The sequence below is a fragment of the Pithys albifrons genome, chromosome Z (assembly GCF_047495875.1).
Source record: "Pithys albifrons albifrons isolate INPA30051 chromosome Z, PitAlb_v1, whole genome shotgun sequence".
Taxonomy (NCBI): Eukaryota; Metazoa; Chordata; class Aves; order Passeriformes; family Thamnophilidae; genus Pithys; species Pithys albifrons.
In genome coordinates, this window is record NC_092497.1 from 10460961 (window position 1) to 10484402 (window position 23442).

A 23442-nucleotide genomic window follows, 5' to 3' on the forward strand; every position below is an offset into this window, starting at 1 on the left:
CTCCTGGCCCTTTTGCCTAGAGACATACAGGGAGTAGACTGAACATGTCTTTCCCTGTGGGACCAAAGGAGATGTCTATATTGTGCCCTTGTCCGTAAGATCACATAAATCATTGCTTTTTGCAGCATTTCTTCTGGTGTTTGTTATGTAGGGCTGTGTGATTTCTTCAGGCATGTTTATGCAAATACACTGTAGGAGTCAGGGATTCACATGGAACAACTCTCAGAACCAGCAGCTCCAATACAAAGGGATTTTTTTTCTGCTTCTTTGAAACTGAATACATGGCTTTAGCCCTATTTTTCCATCTTTCACGCCTGAGTGACATGATGAATCTTGCTCCATCTGAGGAAGATGCTGATGACAGTGAAACCATAGCCATACAGAAGAAGCAGCAAGAACCCTCACAGTTAAAGGTTTCCTTTGCACATTCAGTTTCATAGATGAAATTACTAGTTTTGTAGAAACTAGTTTTGAAAAGCCATCCTCTAAAATGCCTGCATCGCCTTCAGCTGACAGTTCTGATGATCTTTCTTCTGACTCTTCATCCTCTGTGGTCTACGTGCAGTCTTCTTACATTTAAATCACTTTTGTTTCTTTTATCTCTGCATGCCTCCTCCAATATTGCATTACATTTTATGAGAAAAGCTGTGTTACTGTGTGTTGAATCCTGTTGCCCCACCTGTGTGCAGCAGACAGCACGGAGCAAGGAGGGTCGTTAAGCATTCAGCAGTAGGACTCCAAAATCATGGCTGGAGCCATAAGGGATAGCAGACTATGCCTGGAGGTGTGTGCCACCACACCTAACTCATCAGCCCTTGGAGGCAAGGCTGGTGCTTACACCAGCCCCTTTAGTTGAACCACTTTGGAGCCAGCTCTAATGGCTTCTGCATCTTCTCAGTAGTGTTGCAGAGGCAGGAGCTGGCATTCCAGAAACCATAAGGGTGCCCCAACCACCTTTAAATTAGCACAAGGTCCTCAGTCTTTGGCTTATGGCAGAAGAGGGATTTGAGAACCTTTATGTGGTGCTCAGCAAGGGCTTAAAAGGCATGGAGTGCAGAGCCTGAAGAATTCTACATGCTTCTATTTCCTGCAGCATGCTGCCTCCTCTCTAAAACGCAGACACGACTTGGTAGGCAGCTCTCAGATACGTGCTGAACCATCCTTTGTTGCTTGGTGCTCACCTGCTCTTTATCTAGAGCTTTGCTGTAACTAAGGAGTTTTTGTTGTGTATATTTATATACAGGGGCTACAATCATTCCACACCAAACATAGGTGTCTCACAAAAAGCCATTCTTTCTCCTCTGTATTATCTTGACTGGAATGAGGCACCTACAGGTAATGAAATGTGTGGCCCGCACCTTCTCTGGGTAACCCCTTAGCACCTCAAGAAAGATCTCACTGAATAAACAACTCACATCTGTATTGCAGCAGATAGTGTCAGTATGGAGAAGGCAAGAATTTTGACATTGGGAAATGAAATGGCTGTTGTACTGACATATCTAGAGCTGTGGTGCTCCCTGCATGCCTTCCTACCTTGCACTGCCGTGACATGCTTTTCCAGGCAGGGTTTGATTCTGGATGCTGTGTTTGCTGTTATACGTGTAGCAGTGAGCAAGATTCAGCACACCATGGGCTTGTGCTATAAATGATAAGAAGAATTAAGTTATTTGGCGAAAAGTGTTCAAGTACAGTACAGACTGTCTATCTACATCTGGAAATTTCCTGTTGTGAAGAGGAGTGAGGGCTTTGCAAAAAGCTGATCAAAGCCAGCAAAATCTGAAACTAGTCTGCATTTTATTCCCCAATCCCAGCCTGGCAGGTCCTGACTAGGAAGAGGGAGGATCCTTCTACAGTCTTCCAGAATAAGAGAGGGAGGGTCAAATGATGATACAGCCAGGGAGGATGCCCTGATGTTTGGAATTGAATAATTTTTGTGCTAGCGGTGTCATTGCCATCTATCTTTAGAGAAGCCATCAAAATGTCTCCCAGCAGGAACTGTCTACACCTGTGATGTTGGTCCTCAGAACCTTATTCTGGGAGCAGGCAGGATGGGCATCCGTCTGCTGCAGTGTCTGTGACAGCCAGTGAATCACAATCCACCCCAGGAGCCTGTGCTGCCTTGAAACCTAAGAGCTGGGCACAGCCGCATGTTGCAGCCAGAGCACTGGAGAGACAGCTGGGAAATGGCTGCGTGTCAGCTCTGACATTTTGCTGTCAAATGTCAGAGTGTGTCTGTGCAAGCCTTGTCCTCCCACAGCAGCTTCTACACTGAAGTGAATTGCGTGTTGCTCAGCAGGGCTTGTCAGCAGATGGGTGCTGCTGCTGGGAGCCAGCTCCAAGCAGCCATTTTCCAGAGGCAGTGGAGATCCAATGCTTCAGCAGTGCAGTGTGCTGCTGTCATGGTCTGTATCCTCAAAATAATGCTTTTCAGATGGATGCATCGTGGCAGCACTCAAAATACAGCAAAGCCTTATGGAGAGTTATGATCTGAGAATTACAGTTAGCTACAAAGGCAGTAACAAGATCAGGGGTGGCCTACGTAAGTACATAAGCACTGGGGGACCCAAATGCTTTGGAGATGGGGTAAGGCAGGGGTGGGAGAAAAGGATAAACTCCTGCTTAGTTAAATAAAAATAAACTTAGATAAATTCAGAGCTCCTGTTGCGCCATCAGTGGCACACAAGGTCCAAAATGGGACATGAACACGCTTCAGCTGCTGAACACCACGTGTGGGGCATGTGCAAGCTCAGGAGCTGCTGTTACCCACAGTAACTCTTGAACAGTGAGACCTTTGGAATCCTTGATGAAAAAGATCTGCCTCCAAGGATCTAGGCTGAGTACAGACTCATTCCCTTCAGGCTCTGTGGCAGTGGCTGTGGGAAAGGAGCCAAAGGTTTGTAAGAGAGAGAAGTCACTGAAAGGGGTGTAAAGGTTGATACAAGTTTTAGGGAGACCACAGGTGAGGGAGATTTTAGGGTCACACAATAAATGGTCCAGTTGGATGTGGTCCAAGTGGTCTGGGTGATCTCTCCTCTTTGGAGCCTAATCCTGGGTGAAACATCCCAGCAGAAACAAATATATAAGTAGGTGAGTATCCCCACCATGTAAGTCTCTGGTAGCATCACCCAGAAGGCCTGTCTGTTCTCTGACACTGGTGTTAGCATTAACTTTTGCATCATTGGGTGTTTACTGTAAACACTAGCTCTGTTTCCATCTTTGTATTTTTATTTCTTGACAGCATCATCCTGTGTCTGTGAGAAGCAGTACTATGCGTGGGAGGAAAGTATTTCTTTTGATCATTTTTTATCATATTTTAATTGCTATTCTTACACCTTGAAGCTGAAAGAACTGGAGTTCCTGATGTTTCTGTGTAGCTGTCTCATTGCTTACGCTCTTGTTCTAACTTCACTCATCCCACATTTCTCAGTTTCCCTCCTGGGATCCCATGTGCCTTTGCAGCTCTGCTCCAAATCCAGTATTGCCCCATAGTCACAAAAGCTGGGATGAGGTAGGTAAGGGCCACATGAATGCCACTTTTTGGAGCCTGAAAGTCAGTGGTGGCAGCAGCTGTGGGGTCCTAGAATCCAGAGCAGGATCACAGGATGCAGTTTTCAGGATGCAGTGAACACTGAGGATGCCTGGATGAGGCACAGGATATGTATTGCTGACCCAAGGGCATTTGGACCAAGATTTTCAGAACAAATTTTGGATCTGTGAGGGCACGAGGTCATTTTTTAATCTCTTGAGATTGTCCTGGATCACTGCTGTCTTTTGTGGTTCCTCCCTCTCCTTAGTGCCTTAGCTTTCCAATGCACTTGTCTGTATTGGATTCTCTGATGTGTCAAAGGGAAAATAAGAGGGAAACCCCTTCCAGACTGTGCTGGAAGCACTTGCAGGCTGGATCTCTGGGTCAGGTGGGGAAAGAGAAATTAATATGTCCTCTAAGCTCACATGTCAAATTCTGGCGAACATGTACAAAAAAGTTGAAGAGGGACTTTTGACACAAGCAGTTAGTAATAGGACAAGGTGAAAAGACTTTAAACTAAAAAATGGCAGGTTTAGGTTGGATATTAGGAAGAAGTTCTTTACTGTGAAGGTGGTGAGGCCCTGGCACATGTTGCCCAGAGAATTTATTGATGCCCCCATCCCTGGAAGTGTTCAATGCCAGTTTGGATGGGCTTCGAGCAACCCGGTCTAGGAAGAGTTGTCCCTGCCCATGGAACCAGATGATCTTTAAGGTCCCTTTAGCACAAATCATTCTGTGACTCCACTGCTTTTAAGAGAACCTGGTATTTGCTGAACACTGAGGGAGTGTGGCACTTCGTGCCCTATCTGTATGGCTCCCAGGGTTGTGGCAGTTGTACAATAGTGAAGTGCAGCAGGTAGCAAGATAAGCAGGTAATTGCCACAGGTAAGGTGTCAGAGAACTGTGAAACAGGCATTCAAAGCACGGAAGGAACCAGTTGGAACTGATCCTTTACTATCAGCAAAATGTCAGCTGTATGGGGCCTATTTAACCATCACCAATGGCTTTCCATGGCCCCACTGAAGTAATCTGCTTCTTTTCACTGTAGAGGCCCTTATGTATGTAAGCAGTTGCATACTTTGGCATGCTCCCCTGGCTCCATTAAAAGGGTCAGGACCTCACGGAGCCTTCTGGATTTTGGAGAGGAATGGCTGTTGCTGCTTTCTTGTTCCAGTCTGATGCTGCCTTTTAGTCTCTGATGTTGAAAGACCTTGCAGAGTAATTCAGTATTTGGTTCTTGAAGGAAGGTTCAAGGTACCTAAAAGCATAAAAAGATGTTCAATCTAGTGTGAGAAAGTATACTGCTCTCTCCAGAGTGCAGTACTGCAGCTCAGACACTGTGCTGTTTTCCTGTGAGGACGCAGTGCCATCTGCAGTGAGGTCTTTGTTTGGCCCAAAGCCTGTTCAGCCCTTTGGCCACTTGACTGAAATCAGTTACTTCAGATAACTTTGAGAGGGGTCAGGTGAAATCACAAGTGTTGTCTCAGGGACCTGCAGGGAGGTTAATGTGTTTGTCTTACAGGGTGATGATGTGTTTTCCTGAAGAAGAATCTCATACTCAGGTACTTGTGCTGGGAAGGACCAGTCTGTTTGACCCTTGTCAACATGTTAAATCTTCAGTCAAACCAAGGGTGATTTAAACGGTCACAGCCTTTCCCGAGAGGTGACTTCCTTTATGATTTTTTCTCTCTCTAGGTATCTGAATTCCCTCATGAGAAGTGTCCTCCCTCCCTCACATGTGCAGCCCTACCTGTTCATGGGTGGTACCAGCTTCACTGATGCCCTGAAGAGCATTCCCCACCATGGATAGTCCACCCAAACTGACTGGTGAGACGCTGATTGTCCATCACATTCCTCTGGTGCATTGCCAGGTCCCTGATAGACAGTGCTGCTCCGTGAGCAAAAGGACCAACCCTTTCTGCCAGCCAGAGCTCAGCATTACACGGACCTCTGCCCTTCCAGACAGGGACCTTTCACAGACTGACTCCTTGGTCTACAGCAGCTTTCTCCAGACCTCTGAAACCTCAACAGAGGCCTCAGACAACAAAGAAGGAAAAGCAAGGGATCTCATTGTCCCTGGTGTCAGTAAGCGACACAACCCTTTCCTGCTGAGTGAGGGTGAAGACCTCAGCATTTTTGGGGATGACTTGGGACAAAAATCTTTCCACCTTCACAACTCGTTTGTTGATGGCAAACCTCCCTTCAATCTGCAGGAGCTGGCCTTGCCCCCTTTCCACCTCCACGACTCCAACCACATTGTGAAATCCTGGAACATGGCCAGCCGGTCTGGTGTGGTAGATGGGCAAGAGGATAAAACCAGCAGTGATGACATCCAGAAAAGGAACAATGCCAACAGATGCCATCAGGCCTCAGAACGCATGGAGCTGGATGAATGCAACTGCCACCGTGGCAGCTCCTCCAGCTTCTCCTTTGATGGTGGTGATCAGGAATGGAACCAGAACACAGGTGAATTACTGAGGAATCAGGATGCTCTGCACAGCCGGACGTGCAGTTGTTCCAGCTCAGAGATCCAGCACTGTCGCTGCTACAGTTCATCAAGTCAGTCGGAAGTGATTGACCAACAGATGGGCTACATCAGTGACTCTTCTTGCAACAGCTCTGATGGGGTGCTGGTGAATTTCAGTGCCCTTTACAACAAAATGAATGGCCAATCTCAATCAAACCTGAATTCAGCCAACCTGTCCTGTGACTCTTCCTTCTGCAGCCACTCAGACACAGGAGCTTTTTACCTGGATTTGCATTCATCACCCACAGAATCCAAGATGTCTTGTGAATCGCATCACCCAGAGAGTTCAGGAAAGGTGTGTGGGTGTCAGCATTCCTCCTCACCTGTCCTTGATGCTAACTGCAACTCCTACCACCTCCACTGTGAGCCTTGCACTTCAGAGAGCTCCGATCTCACTGCCTGCTTCCAGAGTCAAGCACGGCTTGTTGTGGCTACTCAGAATTACTATAAGTTAGTCACATGTGACTTGTCTTCCCAGTCATCCCCCAGCCCCGCCGGATCTTCCATAACTAGCTGCTCAGAAGACCAGACCAAGAGTAGTCCAGCACAACCCACAGAATACTATCTGTTTAGAAGGCCTGACCTAAGAAAAGAAGAAAGCAATGTGGAGTGCAGTGAAGAGGAGGCAAAGGGAGAATCTGCCCAGAACATGATTGAGGGTCAGGTCTATGTCAATGTGTCACCACCGAACCTCAACACAAGCCGTCAGCGCTCTAGGAGCTATGATCAGAACCTGGACAGGAGCCCCAGCAGCAGGCTGGGCTCCTTGGAGCGCATGGTCAGCTGTCCGGTCAAGCTGAGTGAAAGTCCAGCAATACCCATCCAGAGTTCTCCCCCAAAGAGAGTGACATCTTTTGCTGAACTGGCTAAAGGACGGAAAAAGAATGGCACCTCCCCACCACTCCGGTCTAGTGGTGATTCCTCCTTGGAGTTCTCTCCTATACCTGAGACTCAGCGGGATTGCCCAGCCTTCCTCGAAGAAAGAGCTCGACGCAGTCAGAGTCTTCCACCCATGCCCTTCATCCATGGCCTGAACCGGAGCTGCGAGGGCTTCTGTTTGAATCATGCTTTTGGGGACAGCCAAGCTTTGTGCTCCACCAAAGACTCCGTCTCCAGTAAGAAGGTCCCCAGTGGGCATGGGGCAGGTGAGCAAGCCTCTCTCTCCATGCTGACGGAGGCAGATGCCAGCTTCTCAGGTGGCTCTGCCAGTGGCCACGGACAAAAAGATGTTAGAGCCCGAGCAGACGGTAAGGAGCCAAACTAGGCAGAATGGAGAAGTAAAAAGAAAAACAGCTCTTTGGGATATGAGGGGAGCTGCAAGGGAACCTGCATGGTGATAGGAGACCAGTGCCTGTGCATTTTGTTCCTGGCCTTTGTCCTCAGGACAAAGCCTTGCTGTGCTTATTTCAGACTCCTATTCATACAAATGTCTTGTCCTTGTATTACTAAGGCCTCTTGAGGTTTTGTTCAAATCTTGTATCCTGTGAGGGAGAACATGACATTAGCACTTAAGTGTCTGTGCACCTTGAAGGGTTATCTTCCTTCCAGAGCATTTACTGCACTTGTCAGTGAGAGTCACCTGCCCTTAGCTCCTAAGGCAGAGACGTGAAGATGCTCAGCAAAGTCATGTTCACAGCAGATGTTTATAGCCTTTCTTCTTTGGAGCTACTTGGGGCAGATGTAGAGAGGTGGAGACTGCAGAGTCAGCAGGCTCCTTTCCATGCAGGTTCAGTAACCTCACATAGTCTCTGCTGAGACTTACAGTGTGAGTCCTGCAGATACTAATCTGTGGCTCTCTGCTGGGATATCATGGTCATGTTCTCCGCAGTGGTTTTGGTTGCAGGAGTTTCCTCTGGAGAATAACTGTCACAGTTACCTGTGTAGAAAGTCTGTAATGCGTGGATTGCTTTCCACCTTGGTATTGGTGTCGCTTCTCCTTGTGAAGAAGCTGTGTGATGCTCCTGTTGGAGGTATGGTCATTTCTCCAACATGGCAGAAGACCTCTGTCTCTGCCCTAGACAAGTCTCACACCTGCTGCACAGGTAATATCCCATCTGAAATGCCTCTGACCAGACCACTGAACTAATTAGCCCCAAACATATCAAAACCCAGACTGTCTCCATTTAATGTCCAGACGATTTCTGATGAGAGATAAGAATGTGTCATTCATTTACCATGACAGGGGCGGGAGAGATTTTGGTCTTTGAAGCAAGAGTTTTTAAGGTGTTGTCCTGTTTGTTCATTGAGCCTGGAATGTGTGCTTGGTGTGGGATGTCAGGGAAAGCAGGTCTCTTCTGGGAGAACTTAACATGGGAGCAGCTCTCTTAGTTTCAGGGGGAGTGCTTGGAAGAAGCAGGCACTGCTCCAGGAGGAAGGTCCAGACAGGAACTCTCAGGGAAATATGTCCCAGCAGTTCCTGTATGCCTCCTGCTGTGCAGGAATCTTCTGCCTGCAGCTGGAAATGGAGGCATATCTGCCTTGCTGCAGCTGAGAGCAGCATGCAAACCTAAAGGTTCTGAGAGGAACTAAAGGGAAAACAAGACCTGCTAGAAGCTAGGGGGATGAGTCAGCTGTAGAGAGAGAAGTCTGGAATACCCCACAGGCAGCAAGTAACACCACAACTGATCATGGATCTCACTCAGCCCCATGTGTGCATCCAGCATTATGTGTGTTGTGCATGAAGTGCACAGTGTGTCACACTTCAGTTGTGTCACTCCAGATGTTGTGGTCCCATCAGGAGCTGGAGCAATGTAAATACAGGAGATAAGCCCAACACACTCCCTAAGGACATTGCAATACCTCATTTGCTGGAGCAGATCAGCACTTTCCAGGGTTGGAAGCAGGATGTTGGGAGCATCCTGCTTAGGTCTGGCAGAGGCAGGGGGATGAAGGAAGTTCCAGAGGGAAGATAGTTACAGGACACTGAAGAGGGAGGGAGAAGGGGAAGCAGGAAGAAGAGGGAGGGAGAAGGGGAAGCAATTACCTTTTGCAACAGCACTGGTATATTGCAATGTGTGATGCAAAGCTGCAGTGCTATTGCATGTAATGCTTGTGCTTGGCTGTGCGAGTTCTCAGTGCATATGGGAGGTGTCACTTCTTTGAGATAAGAAATCTGACTGTGCCACAGTGTGTTGGGCCATGTCTTTGTGGTAGTTCTTGGGCAGAGGCAGCTCAAGGGCAGGCACCTGACCCCATGGCTTTGTGCTGTCCAGAGAGCAAAGGATTTGGAAGGGATGTGAAGCTGGTGACCCTACCAGGACAAACAAGCTCCTGGTGCAGTGTTCTTCTCTTCCAGACAGCTCTCAACAGCTAGAAACTCTGTATTTGAGGCCAGATGTCTCTATGTCCTAGCTCTTGACATATGTTAAGAGTTCAGACTTGAACCACTCTGCATGTGTAACTGGCCTCTAGCTCATTCTCTTCCTCCCGCAACAGAGAGCACATTTCCTTTTGCCTGCAATCTGCTGGGCTGAGGATGATTGACCCTCCGCCCATCCTCACACTTTGTTCCCCTTTCTCTCCCTGAAGGCGGTGGCACAGACAGCAAGCCTGTGGTACGCTACAGCAAGGACCAGCGTCCCACAACTCTGCCCATCCAGCCCTTTGTTTTTCAGCATCATTTCAGCAAGCCACCCAAGGCACGTGCCCTGCACAGCCATTTTGCCTCCAGCCTCTCCCAACTCTACAGCTTGTCCAGCAACCGGCCTTCTAGCCAGCAGATCTCCAATTCCCAGTCCTCAGTCCTGGCCACCTCAGCAGAGCAGGCTGCGGTGGTGGTGAGCCAAACCCATGGCACACTTGTGACCCAGCGCTCAGCAGATGGAGCTGCCTCCTGCAGTGATGGGGGCATTAAAAAGTCTGCCCCTGAAACAACCCGTCCATCCCCGCTGGGCAGTTACTCTCCTGTGCGATGCAACGTGCCTTTCTTCCAAAGCGCAGACTCCTCTTCCTCACCCACTGCAGACAGAGCTGAGGACAGCCAGCCACCCAGAAGCAGGTCCTGCCCCATCTCAGCCAGCCTGCTTCCCACGAGGTCATCCCCTGCTGTCAGTGCCATGCAGTCCTCCAAAACTACAAAAGCTGATGCCCTGAGGCAAAAAGATAATGCCAAGCTGATCCCCAAGAAGGAGGCATCCTTGGAACCAAGCCCATCACTCTCTGAATACCAACTCCACAGTGGGTCCCTCCCTCCACTCTCAGTGGGTAGCATGTCCATGAGCAGAGTAAGAGGCCATGCCGATTCCCACTGGAGAAACGGCAGTGAGAGCAGCAGCTCTGGTCCTCTGAGCAGCATGGGAATACGGCCCATCAATGGTAAGTACCTATCCTTCGGAACCTGCTAGCGTCTCTAGCTCCCCATGCCTATGGCTGCTCCCTATAGTACCACCTTCCCTTAAAGCCACAGCCCAGGATAAATTTTCACCTGACTGCTGCAGAATGACCTACACTAAGAGCATGTCTTTCCAGTCCTGGCTACTACACTGAGTCTCTGGAGAGTGCAGTGTGGTCTGCTCATCTTACAGCATGCCATGCCATGTGGCTGTATCCCAAACCTGCTCCCTCTATGTGTGCAACCATGAGGTCACCCAGGCTCCTGTGCTGCTCTGCCAGGCTGGGGCCTCTTGTCTTTCCCCATGTGTGTGTGCTAATGTCCTGAAATGCTGCTGGACTTCTGAGTAATGTGCTGTCTCTCTTTCTCTGTCCTCTTCTTTCTCTTCTCTCTTCCTGTTTTCCTCTGCATCCTCCATCTGCTCACATCCTCCTGTTGGTGTTCACTGCCTGCATCATCTTAGCGAACCACCTCTCTCCCCAAGCACTGAAGTGGAGAGAGTACAGGCGGAGAAACCCCTTGGGTCTGGACCGTGTTTCAGCGCTGCCCAGCTTAGCAGGCAGCCAGGATAGGAGGCAGCAAGAGCCTCAGTTGAACCGGGGCAACCCCATCTTTGAGCTTCCTGGCACTCTCAGCACCAGCCATTTCCACTGCAAGCTGAACGGTGCGCACTGTCTTTCTGCTGGGGTGTTCTGGGAGATGACTTCGGGACTCGGGTTCAGTATCCTTTGGGGCTCAGGTTCAGCCTGGATTCATCACTGCTCTGCCTGCTCAGAGCAGGAGGGATGATGCATCTACCTGCATTGGGGCTGGAGGGTTCAAGAAGATGAAAATTGCCTCACTGATGGTTATAATCTGTGTGGAGCCACACTTCTTCATGAAGGGAGAGCAGTCAGGTCCAGCTCTGGGCTCGATTGAAGGGAAAAATGAGTGGCCCAAGAGCCTCCTCAGACCTCAGGTAGTGCTCCTTGACACTGGTTAGCTTGTAGTTCGTGTCTCATACAGGAGTTGTGGCCCTTGGAGATCTCATGTCTGTGCCCTACATTACCTGACCATCTGCCCCAGCTATGGAAGTGTTCTGAGTGCTGGGTTGTAGCCTTCTTGGGGCAGATGACAGCACTGGAGTATTGGATGAATCTCTGTCTTCTCCATGCTTTGCCCTTAAGGTCTTCCTTGTCCTCTAAAAGCTGTGCAGGAAGGGCTGACAGGATAGACTGCTTTTGACCAAACTTCAAAGTGTCCTGTGGGGAGGGCACTCCGGTCTATCTGGGGGTGTGAGAGCATTCTCAGGCTACCCCTCAGGTCCTGGAGAAAGTTCCTCAAAGGCCTGCATCTCACTCTGCCAACTCAAACAGTTTCTTCATCTCTCCTTCAAGGGAAGATGCCTAGCACAGAACTGGGGAGTCAGTCAGATGGAACTCAAACACATGGAAAAATTCCTGCAGAAGTCATTCCTTGAAAACAAAGCCCATCCCAGAGAACAGGCAGCAGACATATGATTTATTGCCTGTGGATGCCTGTGTGGGATTCTCTCTGTGCTCACTTTTGACTGCCCTTGCTGGGACTATCCACACAGCAGCACAGAGAGTCTGATGCATCAAGGTATCCCTTAGCACCAGCCCATGAGACTGAACCTCCTGCAGCATCTTCCCGAGCCCATGGGCTCCCAGTCAAGCTGGAGCTGGATGTTGTATGGGCTGTGGGGGTCAACTGTACAGAAACATATTGCAAACCATTGCTGGGCAAGGAACAAGCTTGTAGTCCTGCTGTCCTAGCATGGGAAAGGCTGGGATGAAGACTACTGCTGGTGCAGGTTGCTTCAGAGAAAAGCAAACAATGTGGAAGAGGCTTTGGTGTGAGGGATTTGGTCTGATCATTCTCCCTTATGTCTTGGCCCTGCAGGACAGTCTATGAGGCAACTCCAGCTTACCTACAATGACTTTTTTCCTGACTACTTCTCCCTAGCGGAGAAACCTCCTGCTGAGTTCTGCCTCTCCCCAGATGGCAACACAGAGTCCATCTCCATCGACTTGCTGCAGAAGAAGGGTGAGTCTGTGCACCACTTGTGGAGAACAGTGTGGTGTAGTGAAAAATAAAGCCAACTGTGCTACTCTCTGTCTCATTTCTGTAGATGTAATGACTTGAACTTTGCCTGCCCTTTCCCACTGTAGCACTGCAACTACATGTCTCTCTGGACTGATGGCTGTTTTCACGACAGGTTCTTGTGGCTGCTGCACCCTGCAAGGTGCCACAAAGTGTATTTGAGCTGCTTGTCACAGGAAGTATGATTAAAAAGGATTTTAAGTACACAAAAAGGGGAAGAGAGTGGACAGGCACAGGTGTGTGACCCTAAGACAGGGCATGCTCTCATCCCAGTCTCAATATTCAAGGGCAGACCTGTGTATCTATGTGATATTGCAGATGTGCTAACCTGAGATTTTGTAATTTAGATAAAAGGTTGGTTTGTTCTGTGTGATAAATTTTATAAAAGGGTGGAAAAAAGGATTCCAAAAGAGGACAAGATACCACTGTGGTGGGACCCATGCGAGAGGCAGGGCTGAGTTTGAGTATTTGACAGTAGTCTCATTATCTTTCCAAAGGCAAGGGATATGCAGAAGGGTTCCCAGGCCTTTGCCAGCTGTGTGTTGACTACCAGGTGTAGCTTTCCCTTCTCTTTCAGTTCTGTTCTCACAGTATACTGGTGCAGATGTCAGATTATGCACCACTACCTTGTTACTGAAAATCATCACAAAATTTGCCAAAATGCAAGGCTTCTGCCCTGCCACACTGTGGCATCAAACCAGCAAAAGACTCATTGCCTCAGACCCCATCTCTGCTGCCTCAAGGAATGGGGTGTGGAGATTTGTCTCGTAAGGGAGATTCTCCTAAGGGAGTTTTGTCCCTTAGGTATATTGACAGGTTCTCCTACTGTCAGGCTGATAGGTGAGTTGGAATCAGCAAGGACAGATTTGGGAAGGGGTTAGGAGAGTCTCTACCTGGTTTTGTTAGAGAGCACATGTGTGTAGGCATGGACTTGAAATGCCCCTGCCTGATTTCTCTGAGAACTGTTTTGTTAGGTTCTATCCTAGCAGCCCCTCAGGCAGCTCTCTGTCTTGTTCTTTCCCTGTAGGTCTGGTGAAGGCAATCAACACTGCTGTTGACCTGATTGTGGCTCACTTTGGAACCAGCAGGGATCCAGGGGTGAAGGTATGTCTTGCATTCAGCATTCTGAGTGACACAGAGAGTATGGAGAAAGATTACCACTCCATGCTTTTACGGTCAAAAACTGCAGGGCACCTGACAAAGGCAGTAGTTCTAAGAATAAACCAAGCAAAGGTGATGGCACACCATGCAGCAGACAGTAAATCTGTGACAATTCCTGCTGCATGGTGCTGGGCATGCTAAAAGAATATGTGTATTTAAAGGAAGATCAGAAAAGCACAGGGAAGCAAAATTCACTGAGGTTTTACTAAACACATAAGAATAACATCAAGCTTAGACAGTCTCTGAGTTGAAACTAGTTGTAGGCTGTGAGAATATTAACGCAAATAGTATATGTGTTTGTTCTGTTTTAACTCTTTCTTATGTACTTATAATGGCTCTTTATAAGGAACCAAACCAGACTAGCTGGACTTCTGGTCTGATGCAGTGCACCAGCTCTTTTTTCTCACACTGCAGTTGTCCCTCCTCCACATGTCCCCTGATTTTGGTCTGGCACTAGTGCCAGGGCACAGTCCAGTGTCCCTCATCCTTCGGTGTCTCACAGGCTTCTCAAAATAATAATAAAAGGTGCATCAGTCATTGCCCATATGGGGTGTCTGGGAATTCCCTACAGTCCCTACTGTGAAGCCATTAGCTTCAGACTGCATCTGTGGTGCTGGCTGTCTTTGGCCTGTGCTCTCCCTCGTTTCCCATTTCTGGAATAACACAGAAGTGCATTTAGGTTGTCTCAGGGATGGCTGGTTTTGGCCTGTGCTCCCTCATTTCTGGAATAACACAGAAGCGGAGTGGTTTTGCTTCTGTGTGTTCCAGGCAGCTTTTGCAGTCCTGTGATACTCAGCAGCATGGTTGTGGTGCCTCCTCTCAACACTGAATGCTCTGTTTCATACAGGGGACTCTGGGGCAGCAATGTGACACTATTTGGGCATGACAACTACCCTGGCATGCTGTCCCCAAGGAGAAACCTGACTGGGACAGATTCCAAACCCATTCAACCTTATCTCACAGCCCAGAGTAATTCTCCCCTAATTATGATTGTTGCTGATGCAGAGATTGCTTTGCAACATAACCAGAGCTGTTGAGATTCCCACACCCTTTTAAAAAAGACTTCCCTGTGAATTCCCTGTTCTTAACAGTGTTGGTTTGGGGTATAATTGCACCATTCCTCCATTACTTTACTTACCAGACAACCCTGTCCTTTTAGCCATGGGTTTCATTATGAATCAGTGTGCCAGGAGCTGAGCATTCACCTGTCAAAAGACAGCACCCGTCCCAGCTGCTGCCATGCTCAGTGGATCTGACAGGATTATTCCTGAGCCAGAAGTTCAGTTTCAGTTCAGGGCTTTTGTGGGCCTGTGCCAAATGGTCAGCATAATTCCAGCTCAGCTGGTAAAATCTGTACCCTGAGCACCAGTTCCTGACCCATTTGGATGGACCCCTCAGCTCAAAGACTGCATGCAGAAAAATTGCTTTGCTACTGCTGAGCTCTTACATGGTTCCTCACCTCAGCCTGAGGTCTGTCCATCTGTTTTACCCTCACCCTATTTATTTATAGTAATCCCTAGGAATTATTGCTTGACATGTCATTGATTTAAGTGTTGCTTAACCCTTTGGTGCTGCTAATTCCTCTGTGACTTTCTTCTTCCTACTCCAAAATCAGCAACAAGAAAATCTATAGCAGCAGAAAAATCCTCTGCTCTTTTCTTCCTTCAGCAGGATAGCCTTGTTATACCTTTTGGCAAAACCAGGCATCCCTTCTAACTGGAATGTCCTCTTTCCAAGCTAGGATGTTCTTTTCCCAAGCTATCACCTTTTCCCAGCCTGGGGAAGACCTTGCAGGGAGCAATTCAGAACAGGTGTGTGAGTCATCAGGGTGAAGAGGAAGACCCTGCCTTTTCAAGGAGCTGCTGAGCCTGGATGTTGCTTGCTGAGTGTCCGTAGTAGGCAAGTGGGGCTGAACTGTTTCCATACATCTGTACCTTGAGAGAAGTTACCAATGCTCTCCCTGTTGCCTGTTGTCCATTAGGCCAAACTTGGGAACAGCTCCGTGAGCCCCAATGTGGGACATCTCATCCTGAAATACCTGTGCCCTGCAGTCCGGGACATTTTGAGTGATGGGCTGAAGGCTTATGTCCTGGACATGATCATCGGCCAGAGGAGGAACATCCCCTGGAGTGTCGTGGAGGCATCCACCCAGCTAGGTATGGATGTTGTGCAGCAGTGCCTACAGCTCTGTGCTGGTTCTGTGTTATGTCTGTGAGGTGCCAGGGAAGGTTGGCTATAAGGAAGAGAGTGCAGACTAATACCCATTTCCCTGCATGGAACAGGATGCTCATTGGCCTTCCCTTGCAAGAAAGGAGAAACACTGCTCTTTTCTGCCCAAATATTTATTGTCATCCCAAATATTTATTGTCATTTGCCTTGAAATTTCCAAATTGTCCTATGACAGGGCAAATCAATTAAAAAAAAAAGAGGAAAAGAAACGAAAACGAAATTAATGGCACACTGATTTCTACAGCATATTGGGAAGCCTCGTAGCCTGATTGTGGCAAATCTACAGCTCTGGGGTTATCTCTGTGATAACAGGCACTCCAAATTATAAGCACCCACCACAATATTCTGTTTATGGGCTGATTTTGAGCCAATGGGTGTGATTCTCACTGAAGTGTAGGGTGCAGGTCCTTGCAATATTGAAACTCTTCCACAGTTTTGGAGTCTGGGACAGATCACAACCCATGTCTTGTGTAGAGTCTAGCTTTTGGGATACAGTGAGTTCATGCTGGCATTTGACAGAGGGAATGCACGTATGGACATGGACACCCAGACAAAGTTTGTCTTGCTTTGATGCCACTTTGACTTTGCTGACCACAACTAATCTCAACAATTTGCTTCTCTTCATAGGCCCCTCTACCAAGTTGCTGCACAGCCTCTACAGCAAGATCAGCCAGTACACAGAGCTCACCAATCACACCATGAGGTTCAATGCCTTCATCTTCGGCCTCCTCAAGTAAGCAGGACCCCTGCTCTGGCTGCAGGTCTCTGTCCAGGGCTGCCAGCAGCTGCTGGTCCTTGACTGCAGGCAGCCACAGCTGACCATGAAAAAAACCCTTAAGATTGTGAAAAGCCACTTCCCAGAAGTAGGTGAGGTAAGAAAGAAGCTCTGAGCCTCAGGGAACTCCAGATGGATCAAAACCTCCCTTACCAGGTCAGGACTGAGGAGAGGTAGCTATAGCCAACTGAAGAACATTGTCAGCTTGTCTAAACCCCAGAAAATGAGGTGGAAGGTCTTGTCTGTCCAGCTTCATATAAGGTTAAGCATAATATAGACAAAAATTAGTCTTGGAAATCCCTGTTTAAACCATTGTTTCCTAGAGCTGCAATGAATCCCAGGGTGTGAGGCTCTGAAGGTGAAATTGCCCTGGTCAAGGACTCGGGGCTGGTCCTTCCAGTTTGGATAAGGAGTGTGCACACTCTACTCAGTGTTAAGCAGAAGAAGGTAGCCATGCCTTTTTGCTGGGGAAGGGATCAGTGCTCCTAGGATGGTGTTTCCCTTCTCCTCTCCATTAATCACCAAGACCTGTAGCAGAGGCAACAGAGTCCCCAAGATCTCCAAATATTGGAGAACCCTTACAAGCAGGAACAATCTCTGCTCTTCTCTCCTCAGACAGGTGGCCCAGCTCCCCTGTTGGCACAGTATACCAGCCTATTTTGGGCCAAGCCATCAGCAGTGGTATTAGGTTTGTAGATGATTTGCCCCTTCCATAGGAGCCTCTTCTTAACAAAACAAAGCTGTGTCAAGGACATAGGAGCAAAATAGTGAGGAATCTTGCTGGAAATGTGGTTCTTAGGGGTTACAGTTACACATGTAAAGCCAGCTGGATGTTCTGTATCTGTGATCCGTGCATGCTGATAGGACTGTCCTTTCCCTAGGTCTGAAGGTTCAGACTCATGCTGTGCAAATTCCCTTTTCCAGCCACACTTCTTCCGGTAGAGCAGCGAGGATGAATGGAGTGAATACTTTTTTCTCTTTCTTACCCTGCTTATTTTTGATTTCTGCAGTATTCGGTCCTTGGAATTCTGGTTCAATCACCTCTACAACCATGAAGGTAAGATCCTGAGGCTATGGGCTGCAGTGATGGCCAAATTCTGCACAGTATAGAGTATCAAATGGAAATGTGTTTCTCTTGTTTTTCTCTCAGCTTGGACTGCTCTTCTCTGCCCTAAGTTGAAAGACTGGGCTATACAGTCTCAATGGGCCAGGGAAGTCCCAGGTGGAAGTCCAGGCTCTGTACAGCTCCTTCCACCTGATCCTGGATATCCATTCTCATTCTCAGCTGCAGTTAGCCTTCCCAGGGCTATCACGTACAGTGCAGATACCTCTATTTACCTGTGGGGAGACTTTACTCATATTTCCATGTTCCATGCCCAGTGCCTGAGAGTTTCATATGCCTGGAGATGTGCACGCTTAGCTGAAACTCTTCAGGCGTGGGAAAAACAAAACAAACAACAAACAAACAAGAAAACCCCAAACACCTGACAAACAAAAAGCAGATTTTACTGCATGTATCATTTTATAACATTAGAATAGAATATAGAATAGACTAGACTAGACTGCAATAGATTAGAATATAGACTAGACTAGACTAGAATAGACTAGACTAGAATAGACTAGAATAGACTCGACTCTAAGCATGTTTTGTTTTTCTGGAGCCAGAGATGACCACCTATTTCAAGCCATCATTGAGAGCTGGAAGCGTAAACAAAAGCTAGGGCTGTCAGGATGATGAGACCTAGGCAAAAGGGTTGGATGTAATGTGCCAGTCCTGTCTGTGGTGTAGGTTTGTTATCCTAGTAGGATCAAATAGCTGGAAATTGCATTACCAGCTCTCTCTCTGAGAGTGAGGTCTGAATGGGGGGGCAGTGCAGATGTAGTCAAATCAAATGAAGGATGAATGCTACAGGTAGAAAAGCTGGTCCATTCTCTGCTAAGATCCACAGCTCAGCCCAGACGGGACCCTGGAAAGAGTGTATTCAGCTGTCCCTGACATCTCCATCTGCAAGGCACTGGTACTGGCCAGATCTACTACTCCTTGTTCACACAGAAGTTGGAGAAAAGAATTTTAACACATGCCAACCATTTGATGCTCTTTATTCCCTTCCTACTTCTGTGACATTTTGTGGCACAGGTTATCAGGTGGTTAGTCTGTCTGCCAGATCGGTCCTGGCTGCAGGCACAGCTGGAAAGCAGTATCTGTGCCAGTTTGCTGAGAGCTCACAGAGCATCTGGTGCCCCCTGACCCGGGTGTCAGCCTAACACTGCCACCACAATTGTGGCAAAAAACTAGTGTGCAACTCCTTTCCCCATAGCTTCAGCAACTTTGTGGTGGCTTGTCAGTGGTGAGAAGAGCCTCTCTGATTTAATGTCTCTTGCCCTTAACAGATATCATCCTGGCACACTACCAGCCAGTGGGTTTCTTGTGCCTGTCTCACAGTGTGTGCCAGCCTCTTTTTGAGGAGCTCCTGCTCCTGCTCCAGCCCCTCTCTCTGCTGCCCTTCAACCTAGACCTCCTCTTTGAGCACCACCTGATGCAGATGGGCAAAGAGCAGCAGCAGCAAAAGGAGCTGCTGCGTGTGAAGCAGGACCTGCTGCTTTCTGTGCACTCCACCCTGCAGCTGATGCGGACACGGGGCAGCAGTGAGGATCCTGATGGCTGCAGCACTGCCCCTGAAACATGCCAAGAGGGTGCCAGAGATGGTGACATCTCACCAGGGCACAGCCCACAGCAAGCTGGGAGTGAGAAGAGGATCAAGGGGGTGGGGGCCTCCTGTGGAGATGGTGACAGGGAGGAAGAGCGGAGTAAGATGCGAGAGAGCACTAGGGAGAGGAAGAAGGACAAGCAAGCAGGCTGGTGGTACCAGCTCATGCAGACCTCTCAGATTTACATTGAAGGCTCAGCTGAAGGCTCAAAGTTCATCCGCTCTGAGAAGAAGAAAGCTGCTTTGAATACTATGCCCAGGTCAGTGGAGACCCACAAGGCACCACCTCCCCGTGAAGGGGTGGTGGAGGGTGCAGAGGCTTGTCCCATTGATGAGCGCACCTTGGAGGAGAGGCCCAAGTCTACCAGCAAGACAAGTCCTGAAACCATGGAAGAGCCCCTGGAAAAGCCTCAGCAGGTAGTGGTTGGTGAAGAGGTGAAGGAACGGAGCTGGCCCTTCTGGATGGGCAGCCCCCCAGACTCAGTGCTTACAGAGCTGAAGCGCAGCAAGGAGAAGGAGTCTGGAACTCAGCAAAGAGTGGGAGCAGCAGCAGCAGCCCCTCAAGAGGATAGCAGCACCAGTGCATCAGAGAGCAGCCAGCCTATCAAGTGGGGACACTTGTTTGGGTCCAGGAAGGTACAAAAAGAGCCCAGGCAACCAAACAGGTAAGGGCAGGGGTGGTTTGGGCCTGAGGTGGACTGGTTAACCTGAAGTGCAAGCAGTGCAGGTGGAAGTCAAGCCAGTAGCTGACTGCTGGGCTTTACCATGGTGGTACCTCAAGGGTCTGTCAGTCCTGCCAGCCTGCCTTAATTCTTCCCACACCCTTGCTCAGTTCACCTCACAGGCCTTCCTCTTCTATCTGAGCTCTACCACGCCTTGGGTACTAAAACCCCTCTCTAGTGGAAGGGCCCCTGCTACCTGACCCCATCATCACCTCATCCCTCCCCAAACCACGTTGAGAACAGAACATGCAGCCATTCCTGTTGCTCTCAATGAGTGAGGAGGAGGTGTGAAGTTGGTCCCAGTAGCTGAGACCTCCCCTTGCTGCCTCTGCCTCTATACACCCATACTTCTCCTGAAAATGTCCACTGGAAAAGTCCTTCCCAGGCTAGGCTGTGGTGTGCCTGGAGAATGCTGAACCCTTCCTGCTAGGAGACAGCCTGGGGGCCACAATGCACTTTGTGCATGAAGCAAAACCTCTTAAGGCACAACTCTGCCCTGAGAGTGGCTGCTCCATTCCCCTGGATACGATTCCCGGCCACTAACTGCTTCTCTCTCTTCATTCCAGGTTGCCCTCTGGCTGGCTGAGCTTGGATAAGTCTGTGTTCCAGCTGGTGGCCCAGACAGTTGGGGCAAGCATGTGGCATGAGGCAGCCCCTGAGCCAGATCCACCCCAGCCAGAGCCATCTGAGGTGCCCGCCGTGTCACTGCCAGCCCGGGGAATATCTCCCCACCCTACCTGGTGAGTGACACCAAGTGACCATCCTGCAGGTGCTGGGCTGTGGCAGTTTGGGGGTGGCATGGCTCTGTCTGCTGCAGCTTGCCTTTGGTCCCTTTGTAGTCATGGACCAAAAGGTGGTTGGAGGTAGTGATGCAATTTGTGCATCCACCCACTGCAACTCTGCAATCTGCAGGAGAGGGGAAGCTGGGGACCATCCGTGGGCCTTGGCTGGGGAGGGTGGCAGAGCATGTTTTCCTTGGTTATCTGTGCGTCTGGTGGTCCCTAAGTGGGATGAGCGCCCTGTGGTGAGCTAACCCTTCTCTCTCTGTCTGCAGTGAGGTGAAAGCTCTTTGCCATCATATTGCCACTGAGGCAGGACAACTGAGCTTCAACAAAGGGGATATTCTGCAGGTCATCTCCAAGGTGGATGGTGACTGGCTGCAGTGCAGCCTTGGCTCTGAGAAGGGACTGGTGCCCATCATGTATGTCACTCACCCGGAGGACGAGGACTATTGACGCGTCTGGGAGGCCAAGCACAGTTCCATGGGCTGCTCACAGTAGCCCACCCTGCCAGAGGAACAAACACAGCTTCTTGCTAGTTTCTTACTTGCCATTACAGAATACAATAACCGTAGGTGGTTCCTTCTTGCTCCTCCCTATGCAGCTGACAAAGGCCAACTCAGCCCCCTGGGGTCTTCTGCGAGCTGCACCTCGTATTGCCGAGCATCGCCATGCATGCAGCCACACCAGGGACCACCTGACCCCCCCCTCCACCCCACATTGCCTCCAGCACCCACAGATCATGGACTCCTACAATATAGGAACCCAAGCAGCGCTACCCCACTGCCCAGCTGTTTTGTGCTGGAGTGTGCAAGTGCTAGCCTTCTGTACCCCTGACATCCTTAGCCACAGTGGTGGGAGCACCACACATTGGCAAGCTCTCTGCAAGGCTAGGCTGATGGGTTCTGTTGTGGTTTGATGGGGTTAGGCTGTCCTGTGCTGGAGCATCGCTGTCCTAATATGTTGTAGGTGAGTTGTACCAGGGCAAGTGGCCTGGCAGTGCCACACTGCAGGGCTGGGGCTGTGCCTGGCCACAGCCAGGGAAGGGGGATGGGTTATGTGTGTGTGTGTGTGTGTGTGGAGCAAAGCGGTGTGAGGTTGTGAGGAAGGTGTGTGGATGTTTACTGTTATGTAGGTCTGGGTTGGGTAGTGTCACCCTGTGCAGAGATGGGTGCATTGGGGGGTGGTCCTGTGCCCTTCACGCTGAGCAGGGAGCCAGTGCTTGGGATGCTCTGTGGAGGGGGCTTGGAGGGGAGGGAATGAGGGCAGGGTCCCTGACTGGGCTAGGGTTGTCGGGGGCAGTGCTCCCAGCAGGTAGATCGGGATACTCCCAGAGGGAGCTGGGGAGCCTGGGAAGGGAGGGGTGGTGCTCCCCTTGGCACAGGGTTTCTGGTCTTGCTGAGCAGTGCCATGGGGTGGGGGGGATAAGTGTTGTGCACGAGCACAAGGGGATACTGGAGGTCCTGGGGTCCTTGGTAGAGGCAATGCCAGTCAACCCTTTCCTTGCCATGTTCATGCCGCCTGCTGTAGTGGGGATCTTCACCTGCCTGTCAGGTGGGGAACAGTGTTAATGAAAGGCCATGCCAGTATTTGGTGCCTTGGCCGGGTTGACGCTGTTCACAGCATCGTGCCTGGGCTGGCTTCACCATGGCAAGGGGCCCTGGTCTTGCTAGGTTACCTCCTGCTTGTACATCGCTTAGCAGACGTTGCACCGTATTTAATTTGTATTTCCCTGTTAGAATGAGATGTCTCGCCTTTATTTATTTCTTTATTTATGATGCATATTAATAAAAAAGGTGCTGATTGAGCTCCCTGCTACCCAGCCTTGTGATTTCAGCGCATCCCTGGGAAAGGTCTGAGGGTTACCTGTGTTGCCTGGGACACTGCACTGCAGGCTTTGTCCTGCCTCAACCACAGCCAACACTAGACCTTCAGGAGGAGACAGGTTACCCCCAGTGATGAGACCTGTCAGTTCAGGCTTGAGAGGCATGGGGGACTGATGATATGTCTTGAGGAGGCAGGACTGTTTTAGGGTTCCTTGTACGAGCTTGTAGGGATGCCAGCATGTTTCAGAGAGGAGTTCGCACCATTTCGGTCTGCCATCTGCTTCTTCAGGGTCACAGGAAGGTGAAAGTGAAAGAAGAGTTGTCAGGCTAGGACCCATAGCATGGAACAGCCTGGCAATGATTTTCAGTGGCTGTGGGTCACAGAGGGAAGGGCTCCAGGTCTTTTAAACTTAGACACACAAACATTGGGCCTCTAAGTCCACTATGAACCCTAAGCGCCCACTCCTTCTCTTTACATCTCAGTAGCTCCAAGGAGGAGGGGAAAGCTCTGGCTGAGGCTCCTGCCTGTGTTGTAAGGACAGCACACTGGAGTTTACTGCATCATGTGGACAAGTAATCTGCAGTGGTGGAATGAGCCAGAACAGCTGAAAAAAAATCCACAAATGAAGCAGCGTAAACCACCGTCCTGACTTGGAGAAGCACAGAGCAACCAGGGTTTGTACATGGGCTGCTTTGATTACCCTTTCAGAGGGGATGGTGGTCATGGCTGTCCACAAATCAGAGCCAGCAAGGCTA

The 23442-nt window shown here is 49.4% G+C and overlaps 1 protein-coding gene across 2 annotated transcripts; it reads left to right on the forward strand.

Moving 5' to 3' along the window:
- The first annotated feature begins 5321 nt into the window (after positions 1-5321).
- Positions 5322-22668, forward strand: RUSC2 (RUN and SH3 domain containing 2). Of its 2 annotated transcripts, none has more exons than XM_071581505.1 (11): positions 5322-7300; positions 9582-10367; positions 10847-11047; positions 12286-12429; positions 13514-13590; positions 15629-15803; positions 16504-16609; positions 17662-17708; positions 19043-20024; positions 20648-20821; positions 21136-22668. In XM_071581505.1, the coding sequence occupies exons 1-11, from the start codon at positions 5329-5331 to the stop codon at positions 21314-21316; spliced, it is 4845 nt and encodes a 1614-aa protein (XP_071437606.1). In that variant the 5' UTR covers positions 5322-5328; the 3' UTR covers positions 21317-22668. The 2 variants fall into 2 exon arrangements, with proteins under 2 accessions (XP_071437606.1, XP_071437607.1); XM_071581506.1 differs by having other exon boundaries at positions 5322-7198.
- The last annotated feature ends 774 nt before the right edge of the window (positions 22669-23442 follow it).

What these genes read in the sequence shown, in the direction of transcription:
- RUSC2 (XM_071581505.1), top strand. Translation starts at nt 5,329, where the DNA reads ATGGATAGTCCACCCAAACTGACTGGTGAGACGCTGATTGTCCATCAC. An exon ending in TGTTAGAGCCCGAGCAGACG is followed by an intron (nt 7,301 to 9,581) that starts GTAAGGAGCCAA and finishes CTCTCCCTGAAG; the next exon opens with GCGGTGGCACAGACAGCAAG. An exon ending in CGACTTGCTGCAGAAGAAGG is followed by an intron (nt 12,430 to 13,513) that starts GTGAGTCTGTGC and finishes CTTTCCCTGTAG; the next exon opens with GTCTGGTGAAGGCAATCAAC.